The following is an 18133-nucleotide window of genomic DNA, read 5'->3' on the forward strand; positions in this document are numbered from 1 at the left end:
GAGACGCACGGTCTCCAGAGGGGTCTCAGCCTAAATTCTCCCACGAGCGTTCTGACAGCCCACAGGCAGGATATTTTCCACTTGCTCCCCTTCACTATGGAAGAGGGCACGGCAAGTACCATCCCTTTGCATGCGGTGCTGTAACGTGTGAGTCCCTGTCGCTGCGCCCAGACTGTGGAAGCTGCCGAGATGGGTACCTCGTCCTTATGGGCTGGAGAAGGAGGGACTAATGGCTGTAGGGTCAGCTGCTGACCAGGTCTTATAGCGGGACATCTCAGCGTTGTATTTGTTTAAACAGAAACTTGGTCTCTAAGTTGGGTGGCTGCATACTATTGCAATAGAAATAATGAACTAGCAGGAGATTAAAGCTTTTATTGCAATCCTAGGTATGAAAGCACGGAAGGACAAGGCTCAGCTGAGTATCAGTGCGAAGACATTTGTGAAGAAGCTTGAGAATATTTCAGATAACAAAGCTCAGGAGATCCTAGAAGAGAAGAAATATATTGCTGCTCTTGGAATATGTGTTCAAGGTATTAGCAGGAGAAAACCTATCACGTCTGTGACTTCTGGAGATTCTTGCATTGTCGGGATTGTACAATGCTGGTGAAATTGCTTTTGAAGGCTGAATAAGTTCTAGGTGTGCTTGTAGTAACAGTCAGAGGAGAGGATTATGATTCTAAGATTTTATTATGATCATTATTTTATAACACCTGCAGTATAAAGAGAGCCAAATAGTGAAGTGTTGCATTCCATATTTCTTGGGCTGGGAATATATCGGTGCTTTTAAAATAGCTGCAAGTAACATTTCTTTTTTCACAGATCCAATGGGAAATGGCTCAAATGTAAGTGGTGGTGACATTTACTCCTTTCAGACTCCCAGACGGTCCAGTAAAATGGCAGAGCTGGGTATGTTTTCCTCTTTGTTCTTTTATTTTTACTCTGGCTGTGATCTTTTTTTAAACATTCTGGTTAACATGATTTGTCATTTATTTTTATTCAAAATATATATTTGCAGTATTTCAGTACCTTTTATTTGTCTTTCAATCAGTCTTCCTCAGAAACAAAAGGATGGGGTAGGACAAAGCAAAGACCTGGTGGGGGTAAAGAAGACGGATAATAAACAAGTTTCTTAATTCTGGGAGAAAGTCTGCGTAGAAGTCCCAAAGGGCAGGGTGTTTATTTGTGTAACTTAGAAAAATATAAGAATATCCTCATTATATAGCAGAGAATCAAAAAAGGCCATATTACCTTTCTGTGTCAAGTGTCTGAGCATGCTTGCTGGGCTAACTGTAAACGTAGCAGAAGCAAGCAGAAAGTGGCTGATCTGGAGAGGGTGAAATCTTTTGGTACAAATAAGATGCTTGAGCCTTGCTGCCACTGTTTCTTCTCACTTGAAGAGTCTTTGTGTGTCCAGCACCATCTGAACTTCATTAGCTGTAACAGCTACTAATACATCCTACAAAGGATGATCTGAGGAAGAGTGGTTATCCTACTGCATCACTATACAAAAACTGGTTTGGAGCCTCTTAGCTTCTTTTGTGTATGGGGAAGTTGTGTGTTTCTTTTCTTAAACCATCTTCTGCTGCAGAGTAGGTTTCATTGGTGCTCCCTCCTGGAGCCAGCTCAGTTTGAAAACGAGGGGAGTCTATAATGCCACACTGTTAGTCACAGTGTTGTCACCTAGAATAGGTTGTTGGTCCTACAATGGTGTGGACTGTTAGCAGGATGTGTGGACCTTTCATATTCAGATCAGTCATTCAGCTGTCACTGGTAAGTAGTACAAAGAGGTAAATAGTTCCTCCTGGGGAGGAACTCCTTTGCTATCTCTACTATGACCAGCTGAGCAGTTTTAAAGGACTAGCTAAACATCTCTCTGATTCGAATATTTGTGGTCTCCCAGGGAGCAAAACATGCTCTGCCATTCCCTCAGGCATAGTTATAAAAGTTTAGTCTTTGAAAATCTTTGCTGAGGATTACACTCACCATTAGGGTTAGAAAAAAAATGGAAGTACCTAGTGCACTTCCTGCAATAGCTACGGAATTACTATTGAGAGAGCATTTAAGGTATATGGCTCCCTGTCTGACTACCCAGAGCTGGAAGCTTTGTACCTGACATGTAAAAATTCTTTGCTTCCCTGTTTCCTACAGCCTCTGAATTAGCCCAGACACCAGAACGGAGTGTGGCATCTGATCACTCCAAGTGCCCTGAGAAGACAGCAAAGCCCCCTCAAAGTAGCAGTAAGTCCTGGGATGCTTTGGGGAACTGAAGCTGAGTGATTTGGGTGGTGGAGTGAATGCTTGAGTGCCAGTTTCTGTCATGCTTGAGTATCCTTGTCATCTTAACCCCATAGGGTGAACTGTCTGGTGTGCACAGCATCTGCTTCACCTGGGGGTCAGAGCTCTTCTGCCCTGATGCCCCAGAGGAAACTGGAGCTTCTTTCTCATCTGTTGCTGTGACATTTAACGACTTCCTCTGCATTCAACAGAAATACTTGCACTTGAGAGAGTTATGAGCTGGGCTGATGTGTTAAGCACCAACTAGTTAGGACTGTGTGAGTGTTCATGTGTAAGTTCACACTTTATTATATAATATTTAAGCACCCAGTGCTTAAATTTCACACAGGTTAAAATACAGGTAGGAGAAGTCAGTGCAGGTCAACACTGGCAAGAGCATGTGCCTTTGTGCTCTGAAATGGAGTCTGATGTGCTCAGGGAGAAAACAGTAGCTCATTTTTCTGCCTCTTCCCTCCTGCTGATGGCCTCCCAAAGCTGTGACCAGAATTAAAAGCTGCCTTCTGTGGTAATAACATTGACTGTTGTGTGAGTTGACACAGGCAGGCATCTGGAACAATCACAAACTCAGGCTGGAATGCAAAGAGTAAATTTATTACCTGTCTAACCACAGGTTCCCTGAAGCAACACCTGGGCAGAGGAACACGAGAGGGAGGCACGGAGATGCAGGCACCATTAAGTTTGGTCCAGTGACAGTGAATCACCAGCCTGCTGTTCCCAGTGGTTTATCAGTGGTTTCATGCATGCATATAGTTTACCACTGTGCTCTGATTTTCACAGTGTTTTGATCTCTGTAGCAAGACAGAGAGTTCAAGCGTGTCCATTAGGGTGCTTCCAGGTCTAGGAAGCACCTGTGTTATCTGTAACAAATGTTCTGCTTCTGAAAGCATAGTCAACAGCAGTAGACATGATATATGTGTTTTCTGCACTGCTACTTGAGTCTGCTATCCCAAGCTGCAGTCACTTGAGCGTATTTATCTCTCCTTGCCAGTCTTGGACTTTTAACTCATTCCTCCCAGCAACTGTCTCTGTTCTCTCCTTGCGTGCTTGTGAGGAATTAGAGGCTTCCCTCATAGGATTAACCACCCAGGGAGCTGATATTCTGGTGCAGTGCACTCTTGAATAGGGAATGCTTGTTTTTCTACTGGGCCACTTTGTGCCACTGTTGAAACAAGCAGTGCTGTGTACAATGCTATTTCTTGTTTTTCAGAACATTCAAGTTCAAACAAAGTGCAGCCGATGGTGAGTGATGACTTCACCTTGCTTGGATTTTGTGTTTGGTTGGGTTTTTTTTTCCGACCTTGAAAAGCCTGTAGAGATGTCTCTCCTGTTTCAACCAGACAGGAGTAACTCAAGTGAGGACCAGAGCTACTGTTAATCAGGACTCTGGGATTGAAAGTCAGTGGGCAAATAGTGGGTTTGACAACTTAATTAGCATGGGTGGGAACTATTTCTTTGCATCACACAAGTGAGGATGCTAAACAATCTTTTAATACACATTTAAACTCACAGCTCCCCAGTTTCTCATCAAAGAAATAAAGAGCCTTAATTATAAGGGGTGCTGTTAAGCAGGAGTTCACGAACTGTGGTGCTGTTCAGTTTGTTACTTTAGCATTGGTTTATAAAAAGAAATTGGGATAATGGGGGGAGGTAAGTTGATACTGTGTTTTGTGACACTACAGAGAGATATGGTCCAGAACTGCCAGTTTTAGTTACAGAGTGAAGTAGTTGGCTTTCTAAAGTGGTATAGCATCATACACAACTTTTCTGGTTTAAGGTTCTAGAATGAGATATGCCTGGAAAAGAGATGCTGTTTTGGGATGCCATATTCACTCCTTGATGATTTCACATCCTCTTCATCAGGATCAACAAAAGTGTTTCCTGAGTGTTGCAGACTTGTTCTGGTGTCTGAGCCAGGCTTGTGCTTTACATGTACCTAAGGAAAATGTGCCACTACAACCTGATGAGCCCAGGCAGCTTGTACTTCTGGGTTTTCTTAGTCTGAGGGAAACCAAAATGTTTACCAAAACCAGAGGAGAGGATTCCTCCTCAACAACCATGTCACTCCTTATTAAATTTAAGAAATAGGAACTTTAATTAGAACCTGGATATAGCAAGGATAACTGTTCTTAACCACTGTATATAAATATGTAGATATACATAAACCTATAAACAGAGCAGACCAAACTACTCCCCCAGCACCAAAAAAAACCAAACAACAAAACAAAAGGACAACCCAAAAATTCCTCCTGGTGCAATTATATTTATGGACAGTGTCAGTGTCATACCTCAGCTGGTTGCAAGGTGAATTCTTAGTCCTTTCCCAGCGAGGCAGAGACAAGGGGGTGGACAACTCATGTGGCACAGGATGCAGCCTTTCTCGTGGGGGAAAAGCATATCCCTCCCCCTCCCTCCCCCCCCCGCCCCTTCCCTCCCCCTGCCTCTCTCTCTCTCTCCTTGTCCTCCATTCAAAAAGAAGGAAAAGCGGGGAGTGGAGGAGTGGTGATAATTCCCAGGAGTCTCCTTGAAGTCCAAGTCAGTCCCCAGGAAGAGAAGGTCTGCAGCGTGTCCCGAAGCAGCCGTGACTCTCCTCTCTTCTCTCTGAAGCTCAGAGTGCCCAGAACTAGAGGGGGAAGGCAAGGAGTAGAACCAGAAAAAAGCTCTCCCCAGATGAGCAAGCTGTGGCTCCTTTTCCGCAGCTGCCTAAAACTGAAAGTCAAGCCACACAGGGAAAAACCTCTCCCACCCCCAGGTGCTGGGGTTCTCGCCTCCACCCCCCCATTCAGTTGAAATCTCAAAGTCACCAGCCATCTTTTGTCCTCTGTCCTGGCACTCAAACGACCAAACTTCTGCGTTGGTAGGGTGAGAAAAATTCTCTGAGGGACTACTCCCAACACCACCTTCCTTTGTTTGAATCTTTAACATGGGTTTAGTATGCTGAGTGGTCTTCTGTCATTATGGTAGTTGTTTTCATAGACGGACTTCCAAATGACTTTGAGTAGATAGCTTGATGTGGAAGATGACTGCTGTGGAGACCAAAGAATTTCCAGTTTGTCATGGCTTTGGTTTGACTCTTCGTGGGAGGGGACCAGGATTGGCATCTTGGTTGAAGATTTCAGTTTTCTACCCTCCATCTCGAGACATGAGCTGAAAGAATTAAGCCCCTTTTGCAACCTGATCCTGCCTCCCTCTGAATGGCAAAACAAGAACTCTCCATACTTACTGCCTCTGTTTTCCCACTTTCACGTGGGCTGAAACTGTTTGGAAATGTAACTTCGTTCTACTCTTTGCCTGGCAGAGGGCTGTTCAGAGGAGAGATACGTTTGTTATTCTAATGCATGTTTTTTCTTTGCTGTTGCAGAGCAAAAAGAAAGAATTTGTGTCTACCACACCTTACAGACTCCGAAAGAGGCTGGCAGGTGAGGATCAGCCTTTGCAGTCAGTTCCCACAGTCAGTGAGGCACTGTGTTTAGGAGAGTGTTTTTCCTGGTGAGCTCCTGCCTGTAGTAGCAGTGTGGCTGAAGGAATCTCATTCATCCTGCAGACAGTGTAGAAAGGTCCTTAAGGAAATCTGTGTAGACCTTTTCCGTACAACTGATGCTACTGAGGTAAGGGGTGGAAAGGTTAGAAGCACCAGGTTGTTGAACTTAAGTAATGTCGCGACGTGGGAAGCATGAGACACTCAATATGAGAATCAGCAAGCTCCGATTTATTATCAAGCAACAAGCTCTTTTATGTCATAATGATAATTACTTCATGCATATGATAATTAAGCTATACATAATATAATTCTAAGCCCCTGATTGGATAACAAAGGTATGCAACCTATGGTTAAACATTGCTTAACCTGGAGACGACTTGTCGGCTCACAGATCCTACTTCATTGTTTAAGATCCTGTTCTTAACCGTTGGTGATTTCTGGTAGTTGGTTCTGCTTCGTCTGCACAATGGATGTGCTAAGTTCTACATTTCTGTGGTCCGTGTACCAGAAATATCTAACTGTTCCATACCTACTTGTCCCTTTTCAGCTAGCCATGTCTCCACAAAGTAACATGATCAAAAGAAACAAAACTTTCAGTACTCTAACCTGTGCTGACATTTAAATATGACAATTCCTTGAACCAGGTCATAAAACTTTTTGTTGATGGCTGGGACATCCACGGTGAAGTATTCCAATAGTTATTCCATCAAGTGGTGTGCTGTGCATGCTCAGAATTAATGCAGAGGAGAATTTAGTACATGGCATTTCATCCTTTATTTCTTTTGTGTTGAGAGACCAAGACTGAGTCAGATTTCGTCTGTGCTTTTAATCAGCACTGCTAACAGAGGTATTTTACAGAACTTTTTTTGCAGAGTGTGACTTACAAGATACTCAGCTTGCATGATTGGCACTTGGCAAAACTGATGTAGAGATGCAAAGAGAAATAGAAAACTTCACTGTCCATTTTTAGTCACTTTTTATGGTAGGATTATGTTTCTTAGTGGGTATCGAGGTGCAGGCTTTACTTGACAATACTTTGTGATCTAGAACTGGGAAAGAAGTGACCATGTGCATTTGCAGTTCTCTTAAGTGTTGATTTTACCCTTCTGTGAAATATATTTAGGATTCATATGCTTGAAAAACATCTAGAGAATGTATGCAAGATGGTGCAAAATGGGTTACATGTAAGAAGTAATTTCTAGCTTTTAATCTTAAATTTGTGCTTTAGCTTCAGATTCCCATTTAGAAAGTGAGAGTGAATATTCTGCTTCCTGCTCAGAGGAGGAGGATGAGGAAGATCAGCAAGAAGTCAGCACTGTTTTATCAGGTCAAAAGACCTCAGGAAAAACTAAGGCTGCATCTACACCTCATCCCAGAAACAGTCTAGCCAAAAAAACGAAGGAGGAAAAAACGGTGAGTGTGCCAAAATTCTGAGCTAGCAAACGAAGGGATGTGTGGTGACAATGAGCTGTTAGTGACCACACCTGACTGTGGGGAAGGACTGCTACAATCATTCCAAATCAAACCAGCTGGGTTGGCTTTTGCTGTGCTTCTGAGCAATCCCTGTTGGACAGGCATCATGTGAGCCTGTGGGCTGATCCAGTCTGTATCCTTAGCAGCCTCGTCCTGAGATGTCCTTGGAGCAGGAGACTTTGTATTGATAAAGGATGAAGGAATTGATTCCTGAATCACCAAAAGAAGCACACATTACTGTTCTGGCTTGGTGTTCAGCTTAATTGTCTTCCTTCCTTCCTTCCTTCCAGAATCGGGGATTCTTATACTGCCTTTGAACTTTTATGTTCTCTCTCTCAGAATCTCTTTCCTGTCTCTCTTCAGGAAGGAACCATCTGTCTAGGTTAGCTTTGGCAGAATGCTACTACAGAAGCCATTTTTGCAAATATTTTCTGTCTTTCCTTCATATTTGCTCTTGTCTCATATTGGGCATCTGGGGAGAGGGGTAACTTGATAGCAGGAGGAGTGTGGCTGATCTTGCTGTCCTTTTGTAGAGCAACCTGGCAGAAGAATACTTTGAAGCTCACAGTAGTTCCAAAGTGCTCACTTCAGACCGAACGCTGCAGAAGTTGCGGAAGAGAAGGTTGAGTCAGGTACAGTTCATAGTGAATCACACAACTCTTGGAGCTTTTGATTTCTTTGAGGAAGATTTCCCTCATCAAAATTTCCTGCTGTTGCCATTTTCACTTTACTTCTGCTGGTTACATGCTTAGGGGTAAGCACTGATTTATATAGCATTTTAAGCAATATGTTTCCAACTGCTGCTCTGAGCAGGGACCGTGCCCAGTTGTTTGATCCTGAGACAGTAGGGAAAGTGCAGGAAGAAGGCACTATCAGGTGAGCTCATGGGTGAAAGCTGCAGTTACCAGAACAGGTTAAATTTTGGGAGAGGAGAAGATGGAGAAGCACAGTTGTAGAGACCTGCTTTAAAAATTATCACTAAAACAGTGTTTTGGTCAGTGAAATGATATGGGGAATTACAAGCTGTCTTGACTATTTATGTGTAGAGGAAATAAAGAGAGCTGTTCTCATCTAAACATTACTGATGCAAGCCACTTGCAGGAGTGGGACAGCTCAAAATGTTGTCACCTAGTTTGTTAGATGTACTTTGTCCCTTTCCAGTTTCTAGGAGACAGGAATAGTCGAATTGTTATGGCTGAAGTACTTTATTTTTTCCATATGCCACTTCCACAAGACAGTTCAAAGCAAGCAGTTGTACCCTACATAGACAGGTACACAAGGACAGGTGCCAGGGAAGTGTGTAGAATACTTGGAGCTCTTGTGTCCCAGACTGCTTTTTGTACCCATTTGTGTTTTAAAAGATGGCATATCTGCAGACTGCTGAATGCCTGCTGTTGTCTGGAATTGCTGCCCAGGGAAACACCTATATTCTTAACAACTCCTTTCATAACATCTCTGGAAGGAAATCAAGGCTTTCAGTGTTAAATCTGCTGCAGGCTTCAAAGTAATCGAAGGCTTAGCAGTTCTGTTGCTCAGTGCTTTATTTATCTGAGACATTGCAGCTTAAACTCTTCCAGTGCAAGGGAGTGGAAAGCAAAGCTGTTAAAATTGAAGAGAAAGGGAGGCCAGTGTAGATTTGATGCTACTTAACGTGCTACCTGTTGATTAAACATCAGCATCACAGCATACCTTTAAAGCTGAATTAATCCTTAAGATGATGGATTTTTGAGCATTCTCTTATAGTGTCAAACACCTGAACCTTTGCTAAGCATGTTGCTCAGCCTTTGCTCCTGTGAGCAGGGGTGTGATGTTGGTGTCTTCCTGGTGATACCTTGAGAGACCCCAGAAAGCAGAACTCCAAGCCAAGTTAGTGTGGGATAAGATAAAAAGGTAGGTTCTTTAATGTCTAGGCTTAGAGCCTTCAGGAATACATGATGACACACCTTGAACACTGATTTTCTGTGATTTTTATAATATTGTTCACCCAGTCTCCTGTTCACACATCTCCTCAGTCCAGCTCCGTCCCACCCCCGGCACACCCTGTCAGGATTTGAGTCTGGGGGACCCCTTCTTCATCATCTTTCTGTTCTTCAGCCACATTGGAGGTTTTCCAGTGTTATAGTTTCGAGGTCATTGGCTTATGTTTATGTCTTGTAGCACAGGCCTTAAGATATTACTCAGCTTTCTACCTTGAAAAGAAGTCTAAACACTACTGGAATTTTATACATTGATATGGGATAGGGGTTAGAATACATAAACATTGAACTTAAGTTGTTAGAAATATTAACACACTAAACATGCATTTTAGTACAGTTACAAGTACTTCTAAAATCTATAAAAATAAAAAAATCAAAAATCAAAAAACCCCTGAGGCATGACTGGTACAGTGCTTGGGGCTATATAAGCTCTGAGTGTGCCCGGTATTTCTATAGTTGTTTTCCCATGCTTGGCAGGAAGAGAAAAAACATAGTGTGGTATCTGCTCTAGTCCTGCTCTGGCTGCTATTTCCTATAATAAGTTTATTTAATCTCTGCTTTGTGTTTCCAGTCGCAAAACTGTGCTTAGGGGGGGTCTCCATGGGAGAAAGAAACAACCACAAATTGAATGCACTGACAATGAAAACTATTCTCCCTAGCAAGAAAGCATACTTAGATAGAGGGTGTTTTTAAGGACTCCAGATGTCTTGTTTCTTCTCAGCTTTGAATGACTGTCATCTACTTCTCTCAACACAGGAAACACTGCATGATCTTCTGAAGAGAGCTCCCCTTCCCTATGCTGCTGATATTAAAGAACTTAACCAGCAACATGAATCCATGTTTTCCAAGTGGATGCTGCAATTACAGTAAGTATCCAATGAGAATTATTGAATAAGCCCAGTAAAAAGGCACTGCCAGTAAACTTACTCTTATGTCAACAACCTGTGGATGAATTAAGAAGTGATTTTTTTTCTTTGACTGATTGCTTAAATTTAAAGTTGGGTGACAGTTTAGTTCGGTACTTCCTGCACAGCAAATCATGTCTGACTAACGCCTTAAACTGAATGCCTGAAGTGCATTGAGGTTGCTTTCTACATGGCTAGTCTGCCTTTGCCTCTCTAAACCAAGCTAGAGGGCACTCACAAACATGGAACATGAATAATGAGAAAACAGGGAAAATGAATGTTGAGAAAAGTGTCCTTTGTGAGGAATCAGTTTTGCTTACAGCAACGACCTGGTAGTGAGTAGCCCTCCACCAATTTCTTCAGTCTGTCTCTAGTGGTGTAGCAGTTAACTTTGAATGCTCTGGGCACAAAGAAACCTCAAAGCTTTTGGAAACGTTGGCGATAAATGTGAAAATTGGAGAGTTACAAGGGGAGGGGTTCTCTGTAACTTGGTGATCTGGGAAAATGGTTAAAGATATGTGTGTGGCAGGGCAGCAGGAACAAATCCCTGGATGACACTGAAGGTAATGACAACTGTTGAACACCTTACCTTTGCCCAGTGCTATCTGAGTAACCTGATACTCTTCTTTCTGGTCAAGATGATGCTTTTCCTCCTTCTCAAAACTAAACAAAGCTTTGTGATTCCTGTGATGACCTACCCTTAAGAGTAAGAAACCACTCAGTGTTCAAGAATGCTCATTGGTCAAAAGGAACAGCAAAAATCAGAGGGTCCACAAACAGAGAGTTTTATTAAGTAAATTGCTCCCATGGCATGGAAATCGGGTGTGTTAGTCCCAGACCTACTAGAGAGGCACATGGCAGTGGGTTCTGGATAAGGGGAAAGGGCAGAAGAGAAAAGAGAAATTAAGAAGTTAATGAAAAAGAGAGATTAAAAATCGAAGAGAGAAAAAGAGAGAAAAAGATAAAGGAAAAGAGAGAGAAAAAGGGATCACCAGCTTTTGCTGCATCACCGATACAGCTGAGGAGATGCCAGTCCTGGGTTCAGTGTTGATCCAGCTGATCCACGGCGATCCAGCTGTGTCAGTGCGGCTGATGGGTTGTCCAGGGTTTGAGGGCACAGCCAGGCTTGGGCAGGTACCTTTGGGTGGACAGGTTTCTCACTTTCTATGCTGATTAGTTACGCACAGTCCATTCTTTTAGGCCTTTCTGGATATGGGTCAGAGGGCTTCAGGGGTTTTGTGGTTCCAATCCCACCCTGCAGTCCATGTCCACTTCCTGCCAATCATTCCTGCACTTGCACTGCACTGTGTTGTGGTTCACTGGTGAGGGGGATACATGTGAATGGTGATTACATTTGTTACCTGAAGTTCTAGGTCTGCTACCACGTTCTAGGTCAATACCATTTTCTAACATAGATGTTTTGCCAAATCTGTGAGCCTCTAGGCTGCTAAAATGCTTCTTTTACTAGGATGTACATACCACATTGCAGATGCCTTGCTAATCTTACTTATCAGCTCTCAGCTGAAGGTAAGCCTGGAGCTGACAAAACATGAAGGTTTTTAGAGGCAAGATAACAGTGGGTCATTTTGCTTAATGAATGTATGAACTTAAAACCAGACTTGTCCTTTTTTGATTCAGTGTATTTTCTCACTTTTCTGCAGCTTGGGTTTCAATATCGTGCTTTATGGACTAGGCTCAAAGCATGATCTGTTGGAGAACTTTCGTACCTCTCTGCTCCACGATTCTGTTCACCTTGTGGTCAATGGATACTTCCCTGGCATCACTGTGAGATCTGTAAGTGTGGGAAGAGCTTATGGGTTTATGTAATCATCCTGTGTGGCAGACACCTCTGAGGTCTTTCAGTGTGAAATGTTAAGGAAGCCTGCTGTGTCCCACAGCAGCAGACTCTTGAATGAAGAGCAGTTCTTCTTTTTTAATACTTTAAAGAAATTATCCCATGCATTTTCCAAGGAATTGCAGTAATTCTCATCATTAATAGATACTCATCAGTCTGAAGCCTCATTTTATGTCACTGTTTTGAAAAGGGGTAGAAATTTTTTTTGAAGTTGACTGTTCTGGCAATTCGATGGTAAAAATCAGATTGCCTCCCACCTGACAGTCAAGGCTGTTTCGGATTTTCTGCACTTCAATGCCAGAGCTCTTCATAAGGGACTCCTGCTTTCTTTTTCAGATTCTCAACTCCATCACAGAGGAGGTATTGGACCATACAGGGACCTTCCGAAGCCCCCTTGACCAACTTGAATTCATTACTAAAAGGTTTAAAGAAGGTAAAATGACTAGCATTATACAGCAAAATGTTAGTTTACTTGCTGTTAGAAGAGCCTGGGCATTTCTTTCCTCATAGTTTTCATATGTGCAATTACAATTCCTTAGTGTATTGTAGCTACTATACTTTATTGCTTGTGATTTATGCAACATATATGAAAACATATATGCACCAGAAATACAGTTGTGCATGTTACCTCAGTGTTTTACAGGAGGACAGCAGTGTTAAACAAACAGGTGAGACTTGGTTGCAAAAGCAAAATTAAACGAGTATTGCCTCATGGAGTGCTGGCTGAATTATTTTTGAATGTCTGTTTAACAGTTTTTATATACAGACACAAACTGCCATGGAATCTTAATTGTGCATGGCATTGGTGTTTCAGTGTTTATCTTCTGTTTTGCATCATTACCCATTGTTTTGGGGTGGGACTAAGTGAAAAAGGCTGGTGAACACACCTTGATGTACATAAATCACGATGTACATAAATTGTAGCACACGAGAGCTGATCTGACTGGGAGTCTGAAGAACCTTGGGTTTTCTTTGGCAGACAAGTGTGTATTCATTTGCACAAAAACTGGCTGCAGTTCCAGAATTGTTTCTGGACTCAGGAAACAGCTGTTTCTAGGGATAAATACAGCAGCAAGAAACTAGCTGGAAATTTTAACATCTACTATTTGCATTATCCAAGCTAGGTCTTTGTAACCTTTTTTCAGGACACAGAGGGAAAAATTTCCCATTAAGTTAATATGCTTTGGATAAAACCCTGAATAGAAAATGCGTTTTCATTGTGTGAGGAGAAGCTTAAAGATCTTAGTCATGTAACTCAAAAGCAGCAGAACAAACTGTGCTTAGGCTTCCATTCTAATTTTAATGACCTTCAACTGCAAAAAAATGCATAGCTAAAAGGGTGATTCCTGGCAAAGCTGTGACCAAATGGAAGGGGGATTATAACAGAAAAGCTTAAACTGAAAAAAAAGAACTGGAGCTGTGATGACAGCTGTGATACACTGAATAGAGAAAAAGTCTTTCAGGTGCTCAGAAACACCAAGTGTGGGATCAAAGTAAGCTGTACAAAGAAAGTGGTTTGATATTGGAGTGATGTAGATGGAGCCTGATGGAGTAGACTTGTCCTGTGCTGCACTGGGAATGGAAACCCAGCTTTTATACAGTTTCTGTGACTGGTTCTCAGCTGTTTTTTCTGACCTTGCAGATTCATCTTTAGAGCTCTATGTCCTCATTCACAGCCTGGACAGCCAGATGTTGAGAGGAGAAAGAAGTCAGCAGATCCTTGCACAGCTGTCCTCTCTGCCTGGTGTTTTCCTCATTGCCTCTATTGATCACATCAATGCTCCTCTCAGTGAGTTCCCTTGCATCTGATCTAACAGAGAGAAGAATCTGCATTCTACTCTGTGCCTGCTGTTTCATAAGCTCATGTATTACTGTTGATGTGCAGAACAGATCTGTTGACGTATGTATAGTCCTGACTGGGACTGTGGCTGTGCTGAACCAAAACTATATAAAGATACTGAGAAGTAATAATGATCATAGTATACAAACAGACTCCCAAGCTTCTGCCACCCTTGGATTTTAGGGACTTACTGAAGTGGAAATTGGATGTTGTGTCTATCATTGCAACTAAACCATTTTGTTTATTGGCCAGTGTTGTGGGCAGAAGGGAAGCTTCAGGCAAAGTTGGTTACAGAAGCCCTCCTGTTGAGCCATGAGGTGTAGAAAGGACCCCCCTGCTTTCTAAACTCCCTTGGAGAGCATTCTGGGTGTTACTGGACCCAGACACAGCCTCAGGCTGAGTCAATGGTTTATGTCTAAAGGATTATATACATTTAATTGAAGCTTTATACAACTTTGTCTCACAGGATTAAGGATGGCAAACCAAATATATAAATAAATGATTTATTTAAATTGATTAAGATGATGGTTAGACTAGAGGATCTTAATCAGAATTATTTACTACAGAGAATAGGTAGCTATAACTAGTACAGCACACTGTTTTTGAAATAATACTAAAACAGTTACAGTAAAGCCAGCAAAACCAATTAAAGTCGAGATTGATGTTACTCCCCCATACCAACAACTGCAGGCAAATCTCTTTATCTCAGCCTTGAGGTGTAATCTTGTAATCAAGGGAGGAATCTCCACACTGTGAGAAGAGTATTGTTCACGCTGTTTTACCCCTACCCGAGCAGAGCATCCAGCTACAGCCAGAAATTGTTTGCATGCTGTTGACTCTGTCTATGAAACTGGTATGGAAAAGGGATGCATGCAAATGTTTGGTTGAAAAGAATTTGCATTGCTGGAACAGCAACTATCTGGGTCTGTGTACTTGGAATTTCACAAACATACAGTTTCCTCAATTCCGCAGTAGAATGACATACTTTTTAATGTTGCACATTTAACACATCAGAGAATATAACTCCCAATTTTATCTGCTCGCTCTCTTTTCTCTGTCTAGTGTGGGATCAGGCAAAGCTGAGTCTCTATAACTGGCTTTGGTATGAAACAACCACATTTAGTCCCTATGTGGAAGAAACATCTTATGAGAACTCGCTTTTAGTCAAACAGTCTGGATCTTTGGCTTTGAGCTCCCTCACACATGTCCTGCACAGTCTCACTCCCAATGCCAGGTAAGACACTGGTACATTTCCTAGCAGCACTTTCTGAGGTCCCAGTCCTCACAATCCTCAGGGTGAAGGTGGTAGGACCTGGGTTCCAGTTGACTCGTTATTTTAAATAAACAGCATTTGGATAGCAAACCTTGTTCAATGATGAGATTCACAACCAGGTCTTTGTGCATAAAGAAAAATCAGTTCATATTTTCTGAAGGTGGAGGTTTTGGTTTTTTAAATTATGCTTTTTATTTTGATTTTCTCCTTTCCACCTTTCACTTAGGGGGATATTCAGGTTGCTTGCTCAGTACCAGCTGGAGAAAAAGGACAATCCATCTTATCCAGGTAAGTACCCAGCTTTGCTCATCTGTTTGGGGTGTTGCCATTCACAGCAGCCCTGGGTTTTGGTATGCAGGTTACATCTCCAGCATCAGAAGTGCTACAACAGTGGGCTCAGTGTCTTTCTGAGTGTGGCAGTGTGTCTGAGTGACAGGAAATCAATAGCCTGGCTGCTTCAGAAGGACCTTGTCTTACTGTTGTCTGCTTTGATGCTTAGACATGACTGAGACCATTCAGCAGGGGCTATGGAGTTAAAAAAATTGAAATTGAAGACTATGAATTTGCGTGAGTTGCACTTAAAGAAGCAGGGAAAGACAGATTTTTTTCCCATGCTGCTCCTATCTGAGTAACTTCCCATGTGTCTCTGCTTTCTAGGATACATGTGGAATATTCTGTCTGTAATAGGTGCTGCAGTGCATATGAGTAACATGTTAATGGTAAAGGAAGTAAGATAAAGGAGTTGGAAATTAAGAGAGATTAACCATGTTGGAAGGTGCATTTAAAGTGCTATTAAAATTCATTAGGCAACAGAGTGACTGGAATGTTAATTCAGCTGTTTTCTGTTAATTACTGAAATACTAGCTTGGCTGTGTACTTTAAAAAGATGATGTTACTGTAGCCACTGTAGGTTAAGCCAGAGCAAGACTTTCAGGCACAGATGTGGTGTTAGACCTGGAAAAATCTGACAATCTTACCACTTCCATTTCTTGTTCTTGCCTTTTTCTGTCTCCAGGGCTGTCTTTCCAAGACTTCTACCAGCAGTGTCGGGAGGCTTTTCTTGTGAACAGTGACCTGACCCTCAGGGCACAGCTGACAGAATTCAGGGACCACAAGCTCATCCGGACCAAGCGGGTGAGTTGAGGGAAGAAAATAATTCAGGATATTCAGCCACTTTAAATGTAAAATTAAAGCTCTGTTTACATGCATAAAGGGCTGTAAAAATGCAGCCTGCTTTGGGTAGTCAGCACCCTACATGTCTCCTGTTCTTCAAGACTGTGAGAAGTAACGACTGTAGAGCCTGTCCGTCTGCTTCCAAAAGTTACCTCTCTTTCCACAAGGAAAGAATGCAGACTCATAATAATGAGGCAATATGGCAGTATGGTGAGCTGTGTAGTGTCAGAGTAGTATAACCCACGAGAAGATTCCTCATATACTGACTATTGTCAGTATTTGTACATTTCCAGTGTTGTTCTAGTGAAATATTTCTAAGTTTTAGTAAAGGAGTCCTTCAGAATGCTGGCCAGCTCTTGTCCAGACTGCAGATAAATGCTAATGCTGCAGTGCTGTCTGGTGGCTTGCCTTGCCCTGTGTGCTGCTGTTAACAGAGTGTGTATGGTGTCTGTTCTCAGGGACCTGATGGTGTGGAATATTTATTAATTCCTGTGGATGTTAGTACCTTGACCGACTTCTTGGAGAACGAGGACGAAGATGTGTAACATCTCTGTGCTCTCTGAGCATCCATTGCAATTGTTCTCAAGCGCTGCTGGAGAGGGACCTGTACTCGGTTCCCTCTTCCTCCAACCCCACGGCTGCTGGACTGAAAAGTATTAATTCTAATAAGCCATGCTGGTCATTCAACTTGGTTCAGGTGGTTTGGAATGATGACTTCTGTAAGCACAGCTTCTCTTGTGCTGTAGTTGGATTTGTTGCTTTGTGTCTCAGCTCCATTAATGCCTTACAGGCAGGAAAAAATACCCAGTAAGCTTGTGCCTTCTGCTCTCTACCTCACCAGACACGAGGGTTTGATTGGAGCAAAGTACTTGGGCAGCGCAAATCACAAGATGGTCACAGCTTTAGTTTGTACTAGTGGTGCAGCTTTTCTCAACTGAGTGCTTTCCAGTACTTCTTTACCATTTAGACAAAACTAACTTCCAGTGTATGAAGAAGCCAAGATGTAAAATGCTAGGAGACCTGACTTGACTGCATGAGGAAAGGAGGATACTGGTGGGTTTGGGATGTTGTGGGTAACTTACTGAATTCTGGTAATAGAATCAAGGACTTGCCCCAAACCCAAATCTTCTTATAAGAAGATTTAGTTAATCAACGTTGTGATAGACTCATTACCTGCTACTTTCCAAGGTGCAATCCAGGAATATGAAAAGGCTGTAAAGCTTTTTTGTTTATTTTTTTAAAGCTTGATTGTATATTTGTATTTTTTACATTGGGAGTGTCCATTGATCCTGAAGGAGGCCTTAAGTGCCACTTACTAGCTCTCCCTTTTTTTAAGCCCTTAGAGGTTGGGAGACTGCTGAAGTTGGACATATTTTCTTTTTTTTCCTCAGTTATGTGGGAGGAAGCTCTGTAGTTCCATCAGCTGTATTCTGCCAGCCAGACTTCAGGGATTGTGTATGTTTAGTATTTCGTAGCTGTGTTACAGCTCAGTGTTGTAATAGTTCAATCAAATAAAGTACTTTTTTAATTTTCATTAGCTTGTTTTCCACAATTTTGTTACGTTATAGGAAGATAGAGGTCCTTGTGGCAGTTGTGCAAAAGCCTCATTTTCATTATTATGTCAAATACCTGTGCAAATCCTCATACAGTGTGCAGAAGATTTTGAACTAGTTAGTAAAAATACTCTATATTGTTTCTTATAGAGTATCAAAATTAGGAATGGTTTGCCAGCCGTTTTATACCAGTATATAGCTCTTGAAGAGAAGCAAAACATCCCATGGAGTAATAGTTACCTTATCTGCCCCTCGCTTACAGAAGCAACAGAGATGTACAGCCAGACACTGGCAGCTTGATTCTTCATATTA

General features: G+C 42.1%; 1 protein-coding gene across 2 annotated transcripts in view; it reads left to right on the top strand.

The window, feature by feature from the left end:
• The window catches only part of LOC139674885 (hyccin 2), a 73110-nt gene extending 55308 nt beyond the window's left edge, over nucleotides 1–17802 (top strand). For both annotated transcript variants that reach the window (XM_071561834.1, XM_071561832.1), the window contains 15 exons: nucleotides 387–530; nucleotides 820–906; nucleotides 2149–2238; nucleotides 3503–3534; nucleotides 5654–5711; nucleotides 7002–7186; nucleotides 7780–7878; nucleotides 9979–10088; nucleotides 11789–11921; nucleotides 12319–12415; nucleotides 13625–13771; nucleotides 14885–15056; nucleotides 15322–15383; nucleotides 16111–16229; nucleotides 16727–17802. In XM_071561834.1, the coding sequence (XP_071417935.1) occupies nucleotides 387–530; nucleotides 820–906; nucleotides 2149–2238; nucleotides 3503–3534; nucleotides 5654–5711; nucleotides 7002–7186; nucleotides 7780–7878; nucleotides 9979–10088; nucleotides 11789–11921; nucleotides 12319–12415; nucleotides 13625–13771; nucleotides 14885–15056; nucleotides 15322–15383; nucleotides 16111–16229; nucleotides 16727–16813 (1622 nt within the window). In that variant the 3' untranslated portion in view covers nucleotides 16814–17802. The remainder of the gene's footprint in view (nucleotides 1–386; nucleotides 531–819; nucleotides 907–2148; nucleotides 2239–3502; nucleotides 3535–5653; nucleotides 5712–7001; nucleotides 7187–7779; nucleotides 7879–9978; nucleotides 10089–11788; nucleotides 11922–12318; nucleotides 12416–13624; nucleotides 13772–14884; nucleotides 15057–15321; nucleotides 15384–16110; nucleotides 16230–16726) is intronic.
• The last annotated feature ends 331 nt before the right edge of the window (nucleotides 17803–18133 follow it).

Source organism: Pithys albifrons, chromosome 8, assembly GCF_047495875.1.
Source record: "Pithys albifrons albifrons isolate INPA30051 chromosome 8, PitAlb_v1, whole genome shotgun sequence".
NCBI classification, from domain to species: domain Eukaryota; kingdom Metazoa; phylum Chordata; class Aves; order Passeriformes; family Thamnophilidae; genus Pithys; species Pithys albifrons.